The following is a 21,332-nucleotide window of genomic DNA, read 5'->3' on the forward strand; positions in this document are numbered from 1 at the left end:
TCATTTACCCAACACTAAAAAAGGACAATAAAGCGTATATCACTCAGTTCAAGAGAAATGACATCCTCATTTACCCAACACTAAAAAAGGACAATAAAGTGTATATCACCCAGTTCAAGAGAAATGACATCCTCATTTACCCAACACTAAAAAAGGTGAATAAAGTGTATATCACCCAGTTCAAGAGAAATGACATCCTCATTTACCCAACACTAAAAAAGGAGAATAAAGTGTATATCACTCAGTTCAAGAAAAATGATATCCTCATTTACCCAACACATTAAAAAGGTGAATAAAGTGTATATCACCCAGTTCAAGAGAAATGACATCCTCATTTACCCAACACTAAAAAAGGACAATAAAGCATATATCACTCAGTTCAAGAGAAATGACATCCTCATTTACCCAACACTAAAAAAGGAGAATAAAGTGTATATCACTCAGTTCAAGAGAAATGATATCCTCATTTACCCAACACTAAAAAAGGTGAATAAAGTGTATATCACTCAGTTCAAGAGAAATGACATCCTCATTTACCCAACACTAAAAAAGGAGAATAAAGTGTATATCACCCAGTTCAAGAGAAATTATATCCTCATTTACCCAACACTAAAAAAGGACAATAAAGTGTGTATCACCCAGTTCGAGAGAAATTATATCCTCATTTACCCAACACTAAAAATGTGCTTTAAATATTATTTCCTAATAAAAAACCAGAATACGATAACATGCTTGCTAGGTGTAAATAAACTTTTATATTCAAATCAGTGGCACTATAGCAATACAGAATGTTAAGAAAAAATATCTTAGATTTTTGTCATCCCTTTTTGTCTGTATAAAATTAGTTTGGTGAAAAGTATTCTCAGTTTAAGGAAAGCATTCAAGTATGTACAAAACAGAGGATCAACATGGAAGCCATGCATCCACGAATGTACAAAACAGAGGTTTTTCATAGAAGTCATGCATCCAAGTATTTAGAGAACAGGAGATCAACATGGAAGTTATGTGTGTGTGTGTGTGGCAAGAGGGTTAATATCATTTTTTATAACATGAGTTTACCAAAATAACACCCAAACCATGATATCTACTGTATTTGGTACTGAAAGTTTTTTACTGACAGATGTTTAAATGTGATTAATGAAATACCTTTAATCTTAAAACTTAACCATCACAGTCATATTCTTAACAAAAATATATATATATATATATACAGAGAAGCTGTAGAAAATATTATGAAAACATCTTTAAAACAATACCTCAAAAGTTGAAGGGTTTGGCCTTTTCTTTCTTGACAACAGTGCTGCTAATCGTAATGCTTCTAAATCTTCATCACTGTCATCATCACCAAATTTCATCTCACTTGATGGCAAAGCATTTTGTGACTGGTGAGTAAAGAAAGAAAACAGAATGACAAAATTTAATTTTCAACATGTAAAGTCAGTATGGAAATTCAAAACAACTGCATGATCTCAAAAATCATTGAATACTTGTTAGTGTATATATGTTACACATATAATATTTAAAATATCGTGTTCCACATTTATAAATTACATGCCCTTCACTGAACATGTTAAAAAATACATCACAATGCAAGGAACAATAAGTTATTAGACATCTAATGTTTACCATTCATTTGTGCTCTCAAAACTAATACAGAATTCACTAACGGGCCACTATATAGATGAGCTATTATTGCCCTATGCTCTATTTTCTTGCCGATGCATTTTAAAATGATTTTATTTCCAAAGTTACTCCCTCAATACAAAACTGAAGTAGTATTAAAAAGAACAGTTTTTCTGCATGACCTAACTTGACTGAACTGTTTACTTTTACCTTTGTTCAAGCACATTTCATCTTGTAGTAAGTCAATACAACCCACATAATTTAATCAAGTGTGAAAAAATGAAACCAGACTCACAACACATAGTAACAAAACTTTCCAAAACTATCCACCATTGCAACTCAGAAAACCACATTCTCTCTATACAAAACAATGTAATTTTACACAAAGAAGCAAACTTCAACAAAAGCTAAATATATAAAGCTATCTTAATTGAACAAAACAACCCCATTCTAAATGAAAACCCCAGGGTATCTCTTTGTTCCATACTATATATCCCTGTAAACTAGTCGTACCTGATGATGATAACCAGACACACAAATAAAACATTATTGTTGACCACCAGAAACACTTATAAAACATTACTGTTGATCAGCAGACACATAAACAAAACATAATTGTTGATCATCAGAAACACTAATAAAACATTACTGTTGATCAGCAGACACACAAACAAAACATAATTGTTGATCATCAGAAACACTAATAAAACATTACTGCTGATCACCAGACACACTAATAAAACATAATTGTTGATCATCAGAAACACTAATAAAACATTACTGCTGATCACCAGACACACTAATAAAACATTACTGTTGATCACCAGATGCAAATAAAACATTATTGTTGATCACATGCCAGTATCTTAACATGTGATAAATTACAAGTGTACATACATGTATTAATTAATTTTCAATACATAATAAGTTCAGTGAACTGATTCTTATACACTTTAATGCTAATAATAATATGTATTCAGAGTTTATAACCTTTGATACAGCATGAATATCTTAATAAAACTTGGTAAACTTTCAGTAACAGTTACAAGTTCTTTTATGTACAAAAAACTAAAATTTTTAATCAATTATTTTTCTAAGGATTACTAAGGATTGAATCTGTTTCATTACTTGTTCAAGTGCAAAGTGATTTTCATGTTATAATAAAAACTATTCTCTGTCCACAAAATATATAATCTCTAAAACCTAAATACATTTCACACACTTGTTTTCAATAAGGACTTTATATTTTTTTCTGTTTCTCTACTGAAACTACATTGGGTCTGTAAATTTGATCAAACTCATAACCATCATAAAAAATTAGAAAATAAAGATAAATTATGTTGTTTTTTTATTCTAAAATGGCTACAAAAACAAACAATTAGTCTAAATATCCGAAATCATATAACATTACACATTTATATATATTTATTTATTTTATTACACTGTCTTTCATTTGTGCCTGGCTAACATTACAGAAGTTGCACTGATGTGACATACATGCACTCATGTTACCATATTTAATAACATAAAACTAACCTTTAGTCTTTACAAAGTGACCATGTTGGCTGTCCTTTAGTATTTGGTAAAATACAGTCACATTTCAATTATTATACATTATGTAAGTATACAGATTATTACAATTTACAAACAAGTTCTTACATTTACCTTAAACACAGAACAATAAATAAATAATGAAGTATAGTAAAGAATTATACTTTCTAGTTACAATGACCTTTGTACTCATTTGATGCTTGTTGATAACCAGATGCACTAAAAATTGCTAAGTCTTTTCAAATTTCACACATGGAAGATATGAAACTACTTTTTTTCACATTTTATGTACACATCTAATACAACCAAAATATAAAATTATTCTATCAGTACCACAGTACTCCACTATAATCTATCAAGCCTAGCAACCAAGGTATGTCTACAAACATATGTAATTTTGAGCAGGCTAAAGATGCAACTTACTAAACTTTTGGTTTGATAGACTGAGGTAGCTTCCTAGCACTTTAAAATACCTTAGAAAACTACTAGGGAGACATTCTAACAGAAAAGATACGAGGTTCTTGTTTTATAAAATGCAAAATTGGTAATTTGTATGAAACTATAGAATAAGAATTTTCACATCACAAACATCTAATTTAAACCAGTGCTGCATTCAACATACCATGTAACACACAAACATCAATATTCAGGTATGTTCTTTTAATATTTACTTTTAAATTAAGAAATTGAATAATGTGTAATATTAAAATTTGAAATATAATCTACAGTTTGATACTGAACATTTGGTATGAATTCACAAAACTGCAGTTCAATAAACTGTTGAATGAGAGTCAATAAAGGTAATGTAATCATTGACCCTTGACCTGTTGCAGTGGGGTTAAGGTAACAAAAATAGTAAAATGTTCTTCTATAATGCACTTACTTCTACATGACATACAATAATAATATTAAAAAATATTTTATGTTCAGTTATGCATAAATAACTTGTGATTGCAATAGAGCCTTCGCAACATGAAAGCCCTGATCCTACAAGTTCCACATACTTTCTTTAAAATATGTCTATAGAATATAGAATGTCAGTACATTTATCTTTCTTTTTATAATTACCTTATAATAAAATATATTAAAATAGTTGCTTTTACTCCATCTTTATTACACTAACAATCCTTAATACATAACTTACTATATTTTCTTCCCCAATCTTTTCTTACCAACTGAACATTTTTGTTATCCCAACAAACCAAATTTTAATTTTTTCTTCTATAAAAGTATTCTTGCTCAATTTATAGATGTGAATTATACAAGTACTACGTTTTTGAGTAGCAATATCTATATTTAACAACACTATGCAATTCAATTTAATTTGACATGTGTTTGACTTACATACCCAACTCATTATATTTGGTAGCATGTCTCACTTGATACCACTGCTGAGTAACTGAGCTCCACCATTCAGAAGGGCACATACATCCAGACCCTCCCCAAAGATCAGCCACCTTTGGCCCTCACAACATATTCCTGCACACTAAAATTTTGCTTATTCAAACAACTCATTCAAACAGTATCCTAAAATTTCACAACCCTGGATATATTGACCTCATGTTATATTTTGGTCTGGGTGGTTTCACTGGATGCAGAAATATTTACTATTCTTTTTTTTTCCATTGAATTTGTTGAAACAAAGACACGCAATAAACTTTGTAGTATTATATAATGTATAAACTGATACACAGGTATATCTGCCCAACTCAAACCAACATGTCAACAGTTTAGAATAGGGAATTATAAAAAGACTACATCATATTAAGTGTAAACATACAATATGTTGGCTTGACAAAAGTTTGCTATACATTATATTGTTGGGTGAGGGAAGGACAAAAGAATATGCTACAATAGCTTAAAATACAAACACTAGATAGAACTGCAACATGCTACTTCTAAACATTTCAATATCTTGGGGAGTGTAGATAGCAATGAAATGCTAAACACTAAAGACAGTTTGTGGATGCACAAAATACAACCTGAATTAAACATTAATCAGATACCTTGGTAATAAAACTTAGTACACCATGACACATCATACAGTAGGTGGAGTTACTACTGGTACAAATCTTTCATTCACTGTATTTCAAGTTCATAACAATTGTGATTACAAAATCTCTTTATAAATACACAAATTTATATTTTATTATTAACATTTGGTTTGTAAAAATTTCACTTATACAGATAATATTAATCCACATCTATTAGTTTGAAACTGATGGGCTTAATTGAGGCATTTTATCTTTCCTTTATAAGGCTGTCACACTGTAACAGGTTACCAGGTAAAATGATAGATGTCATTTTGTTTACATTGAACCAATGAGAGGTTGCATGGAGAGAAAGTTCAATTTACAGGTACAAGGTTTAACTGTTTTTTATTAATTAAATAATTGGAATTACAGTGTTACTAATTTTTGACTAAGGAATCCAATAGTATTTGAATATTTTTATTTCCATTATTCAAATATCACTGAAACCCCTACACTGATGAATGAAACATGGCTTCGAAAATAGCTATAAAGATTAAATATGATTGGATAAAGCAAGACAACTATCACAAACATTATTTTCATTTGTGAATTGTATTTATGCATAAATTACATTTAAAAAATACAGAAATTTTCATCAAATAGAATCATCAGAGAACTTAAGATATATTCATATAAAGTTTAAAGAAGGGTTGAATGGATAACAAAGAAATGTAATACACAATATAGTAATATATGCACAATGTTCAAAGAAACTTTTGTCATTGTCAAATACAAGTAGTTTTAGGCAAGTAAAAGTCACATAGCTAGATGGTCATTCTTAAGATTACCCCTTCTATTTTGGGTGGATAGATTCCACCCAGACCATTTTCCTTAAAGTAACCATAAAGCAGTTTTACTTCAAATTTTTACAATGTATACATAATTATCAGTAAACATTACATGACATTCAAAAGTATCACTCTTTAAGATTAAGTTCTTACATTATTTTTTCACACATCTTTTATTTTCAAGTTCTGACTATACAACATGCGAAGTCATTTTGTTTTCACAATTAACCATATTGTTACAAATCACAGGTCAAAGACCACATCATCACATTTGTTGACTCACCTTACAAATTGTTTTCTACTACTATTTTATGTCTAAGTTTGGTATCAAACCATAGATTATAATTCAAATGTTCATATTATACATTATTTAATGTCTTAATTCAAAAGTAATTATTTAAAAAAACACACCTAAATGTCAATTCTTTGGTGTCACAATATGCTGAATGATGCATTGGTTCAAATTAGATGTTTGTGATGTCAAAATATAGCCTATGGTTTTACATGAATTAAGAACTTAAGTTACCAATATCTAAGAGCTAGAATATAAAATAAAAACCTATTTTTTCTATACATAGAAATATCACTAATGGACTGAATCAAACACAATAGCCCCCTTACCTCCTTCAATTTTTGCAAATGGTCCCTTATATTCACTTAATTCTATATACAACATGTCAATAATCATTCAAAAGCACAGATTATCCCCCAAGTGGTTTTCCCAACCATTTTAAAATAAACAGCACTGATTCTTTTAGCCTGTTTGAAATTTATTTATTTTTACCTATATAAATCTCTGTTATTAAACTTGATAAATTATTATATATATATTTGGTATTGATATGGTAATTTCTTATTTTTTGGTTATTCAAATGTATATATAAAATCTTAAAAAAGTTATATCATTTCACATCTTCCACATGCAAAATATATTAAGGCTTAGCAACCTACAACAAGCAACAATGAAATACAAAGATGATTATTTGCTTTATTTCTACATTTATTGTTCTATGTTTTAATAAAAATCAGTTTAAAATCTTATTTGTAAACAGTAATAATATATATATATATATATATAATGTGATATAACATAAATGTATTTCACAAAATGCTAGTCCACTAAATATGAACAAGAGATGTCAATTTTAAAAAGGACTAAAAACCTATTTCATATTTTTGGATAAAATAGCAAGTGCATGTATACCACTGTAACTTTGATGTTAGCCAGCAGTTACTGGTAAGAGTAATATAATAAATATATAATAACATTTAAGCTATTTAGAATAAATGTTTGATGTTTGTATTTTTGAGTTATAATTTATAATCATTCTAAAAAGAAAAAAGCATAATTTATATTTAATTCCTAATATTTTAAATTACTCTGCATATTTCCTAGTCTACATTCTAAAAAAAAAATTAAAATTTCTCGTTACTTAATTTAAAACCTGACAATTTGTGTATGAAAGCCTTGTAATGTTTACTAATAACCTGCAAAATTATTAAAACTCATAATTACTGTCATGGATACCTTCATTGTTATGACAGATATTGAGAGTTAAAAATACTTGTATACACAATAAAATTGTTGAATTTCACATGCAAAATCTCCATAACCTCCTAATATCCTCCAGGTAATTATCAAATGTTTTTTTGGGGAAAAATATCCATTATATTAGTTATTGTACCATTGTATGGGTTTGGTTAATTCTATCAACCTCATAATCACCATTAAAATATGTGAAATATGCATAAATTAAGCACTTTTTGTTCTACAATAATAAGTTATAACAAATGTTAGCTTAAATCTCATAACATAATATATATATATATATATATAAATTATTTTTATTTTATTAATCATTTGTCTGACTAACATTACAAAAATTACTTATGAACTGAATAACTTGCAGTGTAAATCTACTAATTTGTCATTTGGGGATCCAATGGTGTATAATATATTTTCATTAGTTTAATTATTTAAAATCAGTGAAACCCCTTTTTCTATATTATATACTTAATACTTTTTAACGAAATAACTTTGTAAATTCCAGATCAAAAATCATTTCATATTTAGCACTTATGCAGGTGTCTTATGGGCTTCATCAGTTAAGACTAATATTGATAATAACAAGCAATTGTTCATTGACCAGAAAAGGCTTAACTTTACACTAATTAAAAAAAAAAAAAAAGTCAGTGTTAGGCCTAACTTGATCCAGCTGTTGAATAGTTTTGTAACTCGTTGAAGTGACAAGTAGTTCTTCTTATTTTGATCCTATTACCATGAACATTCCCTTTTGTATAGGAAATTATTATTGTTTTTCGCTAATTATTGATACATTTTAATGTTTTTTATCTATGTATAAGTACCTTAAATGTATACTCATAAACAAATACTTTTTCAAACTAAACACATACCACAACTTTGTACGCCATACTTGCAAACTCAATATATGACGTCAAAACGGTCGGCACCTAGACTGTAAATGTTTTTACAATTATAGTAGGTGAATTATTGTTTTGGGAAAATATAAACAAAATTTGTATTTACTAGAAAACCAGCAAAAATTATACTGAATGAGATAAGATACGTGAAAAACAAAAAACAAAGCAATAAACGAATGCAAAAAAAGTAAAATATATAAAAAGGCATGATTCATGTTAATAGCTATTAAATCAGTAAAACACCGTTAAATGTTAGTTTGTTTTCTTTGAAAATGTTCGTTTTAAGCTACAGATAGCCGTCCATAACTTAAAAACATAAAATTAGAGTAAAGGCAGTTAATTAACAATACCCACTGTGGTTCCAAGAAATAAAGAACATTTTACGTCCAACAAGAGGAAAACCAAGGACCATCAATTTTAGGGTGCTTTGATCAATAAGTTCAGCATAGCCATCAGTAAAAGGGTAAATCAGATTTTTTCACAGAGAATACGTAATCATCTAATAAGATCCGATTATTTTGTAATAAATTATTCTAAGTAAATTGCGTGGAAAAAAATAGAAAGAAAAGACGTTTTTCAATAACCAATTACTATACTGGAAAATAAGCAGAAAAATATCGTCAACTGTTACATTCTACTTTTTTTTGAATGAAGATTTTGTTTTCGTAAGCTTACTGGAAAATGTTTGTTGATGGAAGATTAAAGGAACACATTACAAATTAAAAAAATTAAAATATATGAATAAAAATATACTAAAAAGTAGTAAAGGACAAACTGGTGGGATATTCTCAAGTGTAATGATTTCCTATAATTAAAGATTGTCCCATAATAATTGGAGACATGAGAGAAGGTGTATTAATGACTATATCTAAATCTACAACCATATTGAGTAGAGAAAACAAGGGATAAAACAACGATGTGTGGTAAAATGCAAAATCTGTTTCTAATGATACACAAACTAATGTAGAATGAGTTCACAAAACGTAGATATGGCATTATTCTTTAGGAACTGAAGAAATGGAACAAATTTACTCATAAGTCATTCGCGTCACTTGCTCATCCCACAAGTAAACTCACGAAGAACACATCCTTCATTTACTCTTAAATATACTGTAGTTGTAATAACTGATAATTTTACTCTTTCATGACTACTTTATAATATATTTGTAAAAAATATATTATATATAATTTTTTAAAATTTTTGAACAGATAATCTGTCTTCCGTTATCACATCTTTGTAAGCTAGATATCAAAAAAGAGAAAACACGTGTTAATCCTTTTACTTTGACGACTTTCTCATACAGGTTTGAACAGTTTTGTCATATGAATGTGTCCATTCCCGGTGGAGGGACAACGTTCACAAAGATAGATTTACTTGTACAAGTTAGTATGTATTGGGGATTCTTTTCCTTGAATATGTCTTTTGGTATAGTCATTGACATAAATAATCCATGGGTTATGGGATACCATACTCGAAAATTGATCCCGACTTAAAAGCGGGGCATAGAATTCTTCCTCTTACCTCTCCTCTGTACAGTCGTATTGCAAATACTTTTTCCCAACCCAACAGTTAGTGAAATTACAACAGGAAAATTATAAGCCAGCTAATGAGTAAAAATATACTATACTTTTGTGCATAAAGATTTTGTTTAGTTGTTTTCTTTTGCTATCTATATTATTTTATTATCTTCATAACAGCTCTGAAACCTGTAATGTTGGGGAAACTATTAGCTAGTTATGTGTTCAATAGCAGTACATATGAATACCACATTAATAAATGACTGATGTCGCTAGAGAATATATTCAGTGGTGTCTTCCATGAAAATTTTGCATATTAACTAAGGCACTATCAAACATGGTGCTGTTCTGTATATATTACACATTATAAACAGCAACAGCAACAAAACTGTATGGTTCATTGGTCAATAATATTATATTCCATGTTCTTGTTATTCAAGACGTATCTTAAGAAAAACAGTAAAGTCTAAAGTCTCTTTCACAAGCAACCTGTGATGACACCTGCAGTCTCGGACTGTTCTTACAGTGACCATGATAAATTTAATGCTTAGTGTACAATTTTATTTCACAACATATTTCACACTTGTTGTGAACAAAAAATACTATTGACTAAAGAAGAAAAATCTGAGTTTTCTTAAGTGCACTGTTTTTCTACTGCTAAGAATATTGACCCCTGCAATAAAAGATTCAGCAGAAAATGTTTCATGGACTTAAAGTTAATTCCAACCTGACTAGACTGATGAAAGAATTTATATTATGGCATTTCCCCCCATATTTCAGTACTAAATCAGGATTTTCTTTGTTCTGTGAGGACGTATGTAAAATTATTCTTGTCTTTTTGTATCTTTATTTTGTATGGACGTTTCACGATTCTTCTCAACATCACCAGCCAGTACAGTGTACCCGTGTACAAGGAGATTGACAAGTGTGTAAAATGTAGACATATTAAAGAACAATTATGAATGTATATTTTGTTTAAACGTTCACTCGTATTTTATTTAATCTGCTGTACAAGTTTGAAGTTATTCTCTGCAGTTTATTTCTTGAAAGTGTATTTTTTAATGTATTTAAATTTATCTGTTAGATGTCAGTGTACCCGAATACCAGAACATCTCAACAACAGAAAAGAGTAAAAGAATCTGCTTGAAAATGCAAATATACTATAATATTTCTTTGTGAATGGCCGAACACAAAATTAGCTCCCGCCGAATATCCCAAAATATCTGTGCTCCATGTGTCACATCTGCACTATAAACGCTTCCATGTAACAGTACATAACTTTTATGACTACATGCTACAGGCAATAACACCTATGGTTGAATTTTCACACAGTCACACAGTTAATATATTTCGGAAAGGATCTTTAGAAAAAAAATGATTTGTGTAGGGTGTCTATATGCGTATTTTTCTTATAGTAAACCCACATTGGTCTATCTGCTATGTCCAGCAAGGGGTATTGAACCCCTGATTTTAGAGTTGTAACTCCGTAGACTTACTGCTGTCTCAACGGGGGACGATGTGTGGAGGATGTTGAGTTATTTTGAACTTACATATTATAAAGATTTCATTTAAACGAAGTTTCCTTATTCTGAAAACAAAACAAACAACCAAAAACATTCTATTTAACGTCGCAAAAAGAAAAGAGACCCAAAAATGAATAAGATGGAAAATTCTAAAATAAATTATTTTGTTTTCCAAGGTTTCGCTACTATCGTGTGCTCTTAGCTTGTGCCTATGGTGTGCAGGACAGCTTTGAGCTTAACACATAGCCAAAACAAAATTTATTTTTGGGCATTAACGTTTATTCACGAGCTGAAAGAAACGCATTATCATGATACATCTATAATAGCTATCTTTATCAAAAGGAAAATATTTGTTCGCCTTTAAATTATTTTATTTTTAGGTAATTAAAATCGTTTTCCTTTTTGTAATATTTAAAATATTTTGTAAAAGAGAGCAGATGAATATTTATATGCTTATTCCAATTATTTGTTTTCATTGATTATTTGATATAATAAATAAAACTAGAGGGCGCGTCAGTTTTTTATTTTATCGCGGGAAATATAGCATGTAGAAATTAACTAAGTTCAGGTGATAACTTGGAGAAATTTGTAAATATAACATGACTTTTTATATTACTAGAATTATTATTGTTTATTTTATAGGTTATCTTGAGCTTAGGACAAGGTAGAGAACTTGGTAATGAAGTTTAGAAATAGCGCTTAAAATAGTTTATTGGTGTTACACTCGTGCATAAGTAAAATATAGAAATTAAAATATGTCTGATCCAAACTATGGGACTGGGAGTAGCTTATTTTGTAGTTGTCTTACTGTTGTAACTCGGGGAGTATGAAAAATACACATGCTTTTACGTATATTACTTATATGTAAACAGGATATTAACTGGTTGCTAAACTTACTGTTATAATAAATTATTATATACTGAGCCAGCTATGTGATAGTTCAGCATTTCACATATTTGAAGGGCTTATTTCCAAGTGTCAGAACTTAGTTAAACATTTAAATACTTTGAATTAAAGTTAAGGGAAAAAGAGAATTAATTTATGTATACTAGATTTTGTATAAGAAATTTTGGAAACTTATTAAGAACAATATTTTATATTTGATGTTTAATAAAAAAAACTTATTTTTAGAAGTTGCTTGAAGATGTAAAGAAGTTAAACGAGAATACAATGGATTTTTATAACATTGATAATGAATTTGAATCTCGGTATGCTGATGACCTTGACATTCTTCGAGAGCTTGAAGGTTAGAAGACCATTTTGGATTAGAAATCTGTGAAACTTGTAATGTTGTATTATAATTTAAGAATGCTTTGATTTGAATGACTTGGCCAATTATGTCTACAGCTTTCTTTGTTGTGATTTTGTTTATGTTATAAGTATTAGTTTTTAAGAAAATAATTTTTTAGAAAGGTATTACATATTATGCAATGTCAGTATTTAAATTATGTAATTGCTTTAATAGTTGTTTAGTAGCTTGTGTTAATTGTGTAAATGAGTTAATTAGAGATTGTTTACATTTCTTTGCTTAGACAAAAAGGATGTGTATCCTACAGATGACCTCCATTTAAGTTTTCTAAGTAACAAGATTTTGGAAAATGTGGAAAAATTCTTTAAGATAGTTTAAAGTTTAACTTGAACAATGTTGAGATAGCTTGGAAAGTTGAAAATTGACAGGATAGTAAAGGTAATGAGGAGATTGAAGAAAAACATCAAGTGTAAGAATTTAAATAATTATTCTAAAGATAAATGTATTGCTAAGAAGAGTTTTTATCTTATTACATAAGAAGTATTAATAATAAGATGGATGAATTCAAGTCTAGTTCAAATAGAAGACTTAAGATATGAGCATCACTGTAACTCATTTATTTTTGGAAGATACTGGTAAACAGAATTATTTTGAAATTACAAGTCACAAGTTATAAAGCCTTACTAACTGGATACTTTTTGACATTTGTTGAACCATTACAGAAATTTTCTAGGCTTGCTTGTTAAAAGGTTAATAGTGATAAACCTTTTTAAAGAGGGGTGAGGTGGCTCTTTATGTAAGGAATGAGCTGCATTGTGTTCAACATCAGACACAAAAAAAGTGGTAGTTAAGAGGTCAAATATGCACTTAAGTTAAAATATGGTGTTACAGGCTATGTAATTGGACAAATGATGCCACTGGGAAACTGTATAATGAGGTCTGGTATACTAATAAGGTCTACTGATAAGGAAAGTGGTGTAATAATTACTGGAGTCTTGTTGATTAGAGATGCATGGAGTGAAAAAAGCTTGAAGTGGTTCAGGATGGTAGGTGCTAACTATGGGATGTTACTTCAAAACTTTAAGTGTGGGAACAAATGATCAGTGTAAAATTGGTAGAATGTTTGGGGAAGAATGATCATGGTTTGTGCAAATTGTTTTACATAAGGTGGAATTTATATATGTATAAATTTTTTGTTTCATAACAATGGATCTAAATGTTATTTAAATTATGTATAGTAATTTCAGGATATGGCTAATAAGCATGAATATACAGACCAAACATAACAAAAGCTTTGCTAATGGAATTTGTATTTTTGTGCATAAAAACTAAATTTGATCTTTTGGCATGGTATGAACTTCTGACATCTATTTTTTTTTTAAGTTATCTTTGTCATTTTCTAGAGGAAAACCATGTTGAACTGTCTTTTTCAAAATCCAAGGAAAACTTGAATTTTCGGAATCAAAATGTTGAAGAAAGTTTTCCTGATGGTAATGGGTCAGGTAACCAGTATGAACAGCTGAAGCCAGATATTAAAGGAAGAAAACGGAGTAATGATATATTTAATGATGACACTCCAGGGGAAAAATGTGAATTATCAGGTATTGTTTTTCTTTTTAAATTTTCTCATCATGAACTGAGATAGACAAACAGATCTTAACAACAACACTTGTGGGTTTACCCAGCAGCAGTTCCAAAACAGACTTACCTTCATTTACATTATAGCTATTTTTTGAGCTACAGGGTTTCCACCCTTTGCCCATCTGAGCATTAAGAATGCTTGCTACAGTCTTTTATGCCCCAGTTGAATGTCTGAGGCAAATTCTAATTTGCAAATTTCTCCACCAAGTTCAATGCACTCTCCATCTAGGTACCGTATGTAAGCACCTCATCCAAGTAATGTAATAACTTTTTCTTGACAAACCATTCTTCACAGGTTTCTAGCAACAGAGTGTTGTGATTTTGAACACTGTTGGCTTTTCTTCTGCAGTTACTTTTTCATTTACATTTATACATTACATAACAAAAAAGAAAAGTCCCTTAATGTTTTTGAGTAAATGTTTCTACTACAGAAGTCAACCAGACTTTTTCTCTTCCAGCAGAGGAGCCATTCTCAGTTGAAGCTGTCCATGATATGATTTGTTGCAAGATGGGGACACATGAGCTGAGGGAGTTTGGAGGTGATTTTTGCAAATGACTGGCAAGGATTTAATCTTACATTTTCTGGCTCAACAGAGTATCATTTTGATCAGCCACCTCCAGCCCCTTATCTTCAGTTGGTTATTTGGGTTTGTGAGGTTTTTGGGGTATTTCCTATTGCATTTTACTCTACTCCTTGTCAGTGGAAAGGATGGGAAGGGTAAATGACTACTTGGTTTTTCTCCTCGTGTATTGCTGTTCATGCTGGGAGATTTGCTGCTCACTTGTGTGATGGGATAGCTAAGCAATCGATGCAGCATCTTGTCCATTTGGGTGTTGTTTTTTTTAAATGCTCACTTCAGTCGTGTTTAACTAACTCCTCTCAGATTTCATGCCATGGAATGAGTCATCAGGCCTTCACTTATGGCCTCTTACTGCATGGATGGTTCTCTCTCTTTTGGGGATGTGGTCAGCCCCCGAACCTCTCATTCTTTTGGGTTTGAGTATATATGAGGTAATTGACTAACAAAGAGATCATGCATTCTAAGCTGGTGGATCATTCTGTCTTATTACTCAGGAGCAACATCATGAATTGCAAATGGTGTTTGGATCGGAGCAACACTAATATTGGGGAACCCATTCTACCACCTTATCCAGAGATCCATCTGTTCAAGGACACATCTCATAGGGGATGGGGAGCTTATCTTCAAGGTCAGGAGTTAGAGTACTTGGAGAGAAAGCAAGTCTACACTCCATATCAATGTTCTCAAACTTCTTGCAGTATATTGGACAAAGGTTCAAGGTCTGTCTCCCTTGAGGGAAAAATTGTCATGATACATTTCAACAGTTCCATGGTGTCATCTCAGATTTCTCATCAAAGAATCACACATTCTCAAGACCTTTGTTTTTGTACCTTGGATTTTCTCTACTAGTCTCATTCCCATCATATAAGTCTTTTATCATGTCATATTCCAGAAGTGATTAATTTAACTGCAGATAACCTGTCTCATCCAAACCAGATTTTTCTGACAGAATGAATGCTACATCAGGAGATTATACAGTGGATTGGAGTTGTTTGCAATCCATGTGCATAGGACTTATTATTTCATATTTGTCCTGCTGCATCCCAATAGGATTTTTCTTCCCAAGACTTTGGCAGCCAGGGAAGGGGAAAGTTCCTTCTCACTCATCCGTTTGACAACCATTTTTCACATTTATGACGGCTTTGATCCTGATCATTTATTATGTATTGTAGGGATTCTCAAATGTTGTGGCTCACACTAACTCATTTTGAGGTACTAGGAACTGTTTGTCCATTCATGGGGGCCCTTCTATTTCTTTTTATTTATCTCCTGTTACTCTCACAAGGTGGCTTCACAGAATGAGTCATGTGGCCTACAATGGATTAATGCAACAGCCTAGCCACTAATGTATGATATAGATAGCATGACCCCTTAATTCCAACCTATACTGATGATTACTCATGTTCTGTTCCACCTTTGATGTTGGAACTAAGTTCAAGTGAAGAGCTTATCTATTCTACATGTAATGTAGTTCCCCCACTTGTGTACCACTTTTATCTTAGTACACTTTTTGTCAAATCACTGTAAATGTAAAAGTTTGATTCTGTGTTCTATATTTTCTAAGAAGCTTCAATTAAAAAAAAAGTGTCAGAGAAGTAAATGTGGTTAAAAATTTCATTTTATTCTTCTAGTTTGATTTTTATCTGAAGATAAGAATCCCTTTTATTTCTTTATAAATATGGAAGTTAAAAAATAGTTGTGGTTTTGGAAGTAATTACAGGGTTAAAGCAAGCTAAAGTCATGTGCTACTTACATTTTTATATTGAATTAAAGGGTTATATCTGCTGTGATTTATGTAAATTCATACATTGTTTGTACTTTTTAGGTTTTGCCAAGAAGCGTGCTCGATTTAGTGAAATTTCAGAAACAACCTACAGGAGTAAAGTTTATGATTTCACTGATCTTCATCACTGTTCGTCTGTTGAAAAATTTTTCAGTAGAATTTCTGTTACTGGGATGGATGGAAGCCGAATTTTTTTGCCATTAAGAAAAGAAGAAGATATAATTTTCCCAAAGGTGAGCAAATGTGTTTGCACATTTCTTGTATTAGAACAAATCCTCTGTGCTTGACTTCATTTTGGGTATTAAAGAAAAAAAAAGTGATTTACAAAAGTTCTGGAAATTATTTGGTACATGTGCATTTTACACATGACATTGTCATGTAAATACAAATAATAATTTTAGTTGGTTGTAAAAGTAGTTCTTTCTAGACTCTAAATGAACTATTATATATATATATAAAAAAAAAAATCAGAAACGGATACATACACAAGAAAGAGAAATTGACTTAGGTAGTTTATACCTAGGTACTATGAGTTAATAGAAATACACGTGAAATAAAATATATAGGTCAGATACCAAATGTACCTTCTTGCTTGTATCGAATGTCAATATTTTGTTTGAAAGTTGATTTAGTGTCAGTTTGTTTCAAATTTTAAATATCAGAGTGCTCAGTATTGGTATTATCTTATTAATCAAACATTAGGGTTATGTTTGTATGTTTTTAAGCATACCTTTCATACAATCATTTTTAGCATTTACATTAAACTTGTGTATATACTGCTGAGTCGTAGAGTGTACAATTTCATACTGAAGCTAAAATGATCAGTTTTTGTTTAGTCATGTTACAGGTATGGTGTATATATCTATATAAAATGGATTTCTGTAACAAACTCTAGATGTCAGCTACTTTCTTCAGACAATGGTTAGTCTTACTGTAGAAGTTGCTCTGTAAATAAGTTGTAGTGACCATAAGAATAAGGTTACTGGACAGTACTGTTGGATACTCTTCTTAGTAAAGTGTTTCATGTGAAACAGAATGGAAAATAATTAAGGTGAACTGAATATTGTTATAGTGGGTAATGTTACTTTACTTGTACGATTCATAATATCTCTCAATTTTCAGCCACAGCAAACTGAGCATTGTGTCACATTAAATTAATAAACATCAAACAAGGAAGACACAAAATATAGTCACAACTGATACCTATTAAGCTTCTGTCTCTCATATGAAAAAGGAAGTCGTATTTGTTACTATGGAAAAAAGCAACAAATGGGTCAATACTGCTGAAGCTTTTATTGACATTTTGTGGATTTTCTTTTTCTCAAAAGAAGGTTAATGTTGTACTTTTACTAAAGTAATTTTAAATGTTTTATGTAACACCAAGCAAAGCATGATTTTATTGCCAAATGAGTTAATGTAACATCATGATAAACACTTTATTGAACAATGGTTTTGGGCAGGAATAGCAAAATGACATTTTAAATTCACTCTGCCCTTGGTAATATAAAACATCTGTTTATGTTAATGCAAGAAAGAAAGTGAGTACTGATTCTAACTATAAAGCTTCAAATACTTCTGGTATACTGGCTGCATGATGCCATTAAAATTCTCATGTTGTAGTTGAAGGCTAAAGGGGATCACACTTGATGGATTTATTTGTTGTTTACTATACCACTTGTCAAATGTGACTGATATAAGTGTAGGATTTGTCATAGTCAAAATTGTAGTCTGTGTAAACCTTGTATTTGATGCTTTCTCCTTGTAATGTTAATATGAACTGCTAAATGCTGTGTTGATTTTGGTTCCCTTTGGGGTGGGTACCCTATGCAAGGACATGTTGTCCTCCTTCATAAATGTATTTTTAATAAGAATTATCATTTGTCCTAGTGAACTCTTAGTATTGGCTTTTAACAGATGCAGTATATACCATTTTACCCTCTCAGCAAAAACCCTGTATTAGGTCATTTTATAATGTAAGTTATATATTTTTGTATTGTGATGTATTGTTTAGCTAAGATACTTTTGATGTTTTATAGCATAATAAAGTGTTTGGAAAAATAATACTGAAGCTCTAGGCACATTTCAAGGTGCACATGGCAGAAGATTGGAAGTTACCTTATGTTTCTTCTTTTTTTCAAGGGATGCCATAAAAGTTTTCCCAATAATTATTTTTTACATCAGTTGTGGGAAAAGTTTTAGAAAGTCTGATAAAATGTACTTTGTGAAATCATTTAACAAATCTTATCAGACAGTCAAAGTGGTTCATTAAGGAAAACTTTTGACATGCTTTCAAAATGTTACTGCATATGTATATGAGGATAAAGATTTGGTATGTCTGAATTTCAGAAAGCATTTGATAAAGTGTTACATAAAAACCATGTTAAATAATTTATCTCTGTTGTGTGTGGGAAGACAGGCTCATTAAAGAGAAAAGTGACTGGATGGGAAAAAGCAAATGGTTGTCATAAATAGAGCTAAATCAAACCAGATTAATGTCATCATTGGCACAGATATCAAGTTGTTGTTGGCTGTGACCTTTGCTTCTTTACAAAAGATTTACTCATTTGGTTAATGACATTTACATCATAAATGCTAGCACAGATTATCAAGATTTTAGTAGCAAATGCCTGTCATCTAATTAGGCTGAATGGATTAATGGATGTTGTCCCTATCTATCTACAAACCACAGCCAATGGAATTTACATCATTTGGTTAGATGACATTTAAGTATAATAAATGCTAGGTAATTCATGCAAATTATCATAATGTATTTTATAATTTTGGTGGAAATAACCTAAACAGTGTTACATTAAAAAAGAAACTTGGTGTAATGGTTCATTGGTGTTTTAAACCATCCAAGTAACTAGTAGTTCAGTAAATGTAATTTTAATGTAAGGAGTTATTATTTCATTATGTGGGTTAGTAGTTAGGCCACATATAGAGTATTGTGTTTAGTTCTGGGCTCTTTATCTTAGGAAAGACAATGAATTTTTCCAAGGGTTCAGAGAATGGCTATTGAGATGACATCTGGGATCAGAAGGTTGCCATATGAAGACACTGAAATTGTTTTCTCTTGAAAAAAATAAGAGTTTGGATCTGATTGTGTTCAAGATTGTTAAAGGAATTGGTGTTGGTGCATCATTATTTTTCATATTTAACAGTGAGAATGGTAGTACTTGGGGAAGACAAATATAAATTTTGCTAGGAGTTATCTTCAGCTAAGACAGTTTTATTTTGTAAGCAGGGTAGTTGATTTTTGGAAATGGTTGCCTTCAGGGGTGATGGAAACACTAAATTTAAGGAAAAGATAAATATTTGGATGATAAGGGCTGTCTTTAAGTTGTTTTTATTATTTAAGTATGGTATATCTTGGATGAACCAACAGGTCTCTTGTTGTTGCTAAATGTTATTTTATTACTAGGATATGAAACACTGTTCATGTATTTTGTTATTGATAAAATAAGTAGTGCTTTCTAATGAAAACTAAAATTAGTAATGTTGTGTAAGATTTTTTAAAATTTCTCTAAAGATAATGTGCTAAGAAGAGGAAATTTATTATTGATCCTTAGTTACTTACCAGACTATACTTTGACATCTGGAGAAAACCAAACTTGAGAATTTTATTGTTTGTGTATTTTGTTTCTGTTTAAATTTAAACATAATCATATTTTATGTGTATTTTTGGAGTTTGACATGTATATCGAAACAGTTATGCTCTTCACATGTATAAATTTAGGAAACTTGGTCAGCTTCCTCATGTAATCTAAAGCTTTTGGGGAAATCCTACTGGAAGCTGCGAGAGGAAATAGAAAATGAGGTGAGAGTTCATGATAATGAAGTAAATAATAGAGAGTTGTTTGAAGATTAAATCTTGTGATGGATTTTATTAAGAGATTGAAAATATAAATGTTTTAGTTGATTTTTAGCATTAAAAAGGTGTGACAGTCAGAAAATTTGTATATTAAAAGATACAAATATCATTTGTGTCATTCATAACTCTGATTGGTTGATTGATAAATATGAATAAAGGTTGTTCAACTAGTGGAAGAAAGAAAACTAAGTAAAAGGATACGTGTGCAAAACACACGTAGAACATATGGATGACTACATGTGTTATTAACTTTGTCACCCAGTGCTGTTTCAGCAGTAAGTTCGTGGAGTTATAACCCTGAAATCCAGGATTCGATTTGCTATGATGGTAAGAGTGATAATGGCCAACTGTGTAGCTTTGTGCTAAAACAGAACAAATTAAGTAAAAGGAATTACAGGTGATATAAATAATGACTGTTAAAAAATAATAAGTCTCAATCCAATGAGTTACCAAGCAGATTCATTAAACCAGTTTTTTGTTGATATATTTTATGATGCTCACTTAGGATACACAGCAGTATCTTGTTTACTGACAAGTGTCACATACTTTAGGGTTTCATCTTTTACAGAATGATCCTTGTCACTAATTCTTATCCACTATGTAACATTAATTTTGAAGAATGCAGAAATCTATGTTTTAATCAATCTGTCCAAAGGGCCCCTTGTCCTGTTTCTCCACAAGCCTGATAAAATCAATAGTTCTTTTATGCTAATGTAACTAGAGTATTGG

At 30.5% G+C, this 21,332-nt stretch overlaps 2 protein-coding genes across 6 annotated transcripts in view; one reads left to right on the top strand and one right to left on the bottom strand.

Annotated features, from left to right (window-relative positions):
- Window positions 1–8,452, bottom strand: part of LOC143240571 (uncharacterized) — a 31,772-nt gene extending 23,320 nt beyond the window's left edge. For all 4 annotated transcript variants that reach the window (XM_076483231.1, XM_076483229.1, XM_076483232.1 and 1 more), the window contains exons 1-2: window positions 8,411–8,452; window positions 1,257–1,382 (exon numbers count right to left, since the gene is read on the bottom strand). In XM_076483231.1, the coding sequence (XP_076339346.1) occupies window positions 1,257–1,382; window positions 8,411–8,428 (144 nt within the window). In that variant the 5' untranslated portion in view covers window positions 8,429–8,452. The remainder of the gene's footprint in view (window positions 1–1,256; window positions 1,383–8,410) is intronic.
- A 3,522-nt stretch (window positions 8,453–11,974) lies between these two features.
- The window catches only part of cutlet (chromosome transmission fidelity protein 18 homolog), a 43,591-nt gene continuing 34,233 nt past the window's right edge, over window positions 11,975–21,332 (top strand). The window contains exons 1-5 of one of the 2 annotated variants that reach the window (XM_076476327.1): window positions 11,975–12,046; window positions 12,610–12,724; window positions 14,131–14,328; window positions 16,775–16,965; window positions 20,469–20,549. In XM_076476327.1, coding sequence (XP_076332442.1) covers window positions 12,649–12,724; window positions 14,131–14,328; window positions 16,775–16,965; window positions 20,469–20,549 — 546 coding nt within the window. In that variant the 5' untranslated portion in view covers window positions 11,975–12,046; window positions 12,610–12,648. Of the gene's footprint in view, window positions 12,067–12,609; window positions 12,725–14,130; window positions 14,329–16,774; window positions 16,966–20,468; window positions 20,550–21,332 lie in introns of both variants that reach the window. The other variant, XM_076476328.1, reaches the window with a different exon arrangement.

Source organism: Tachypleus tridentatus, chromosome 13 (assembly GCF_004210375.1).
Source record: "Tachypleus tridentatus isolate NWPU-2018 chromosome 13, ASM421037v1, whole genome shotgun sequence".
NCBI lineage: Eukaryota > Metazoa > Arthropoda > Merostomata > Xiphosura > Limulidae > Tachypleus > Tachypleus tridentatus.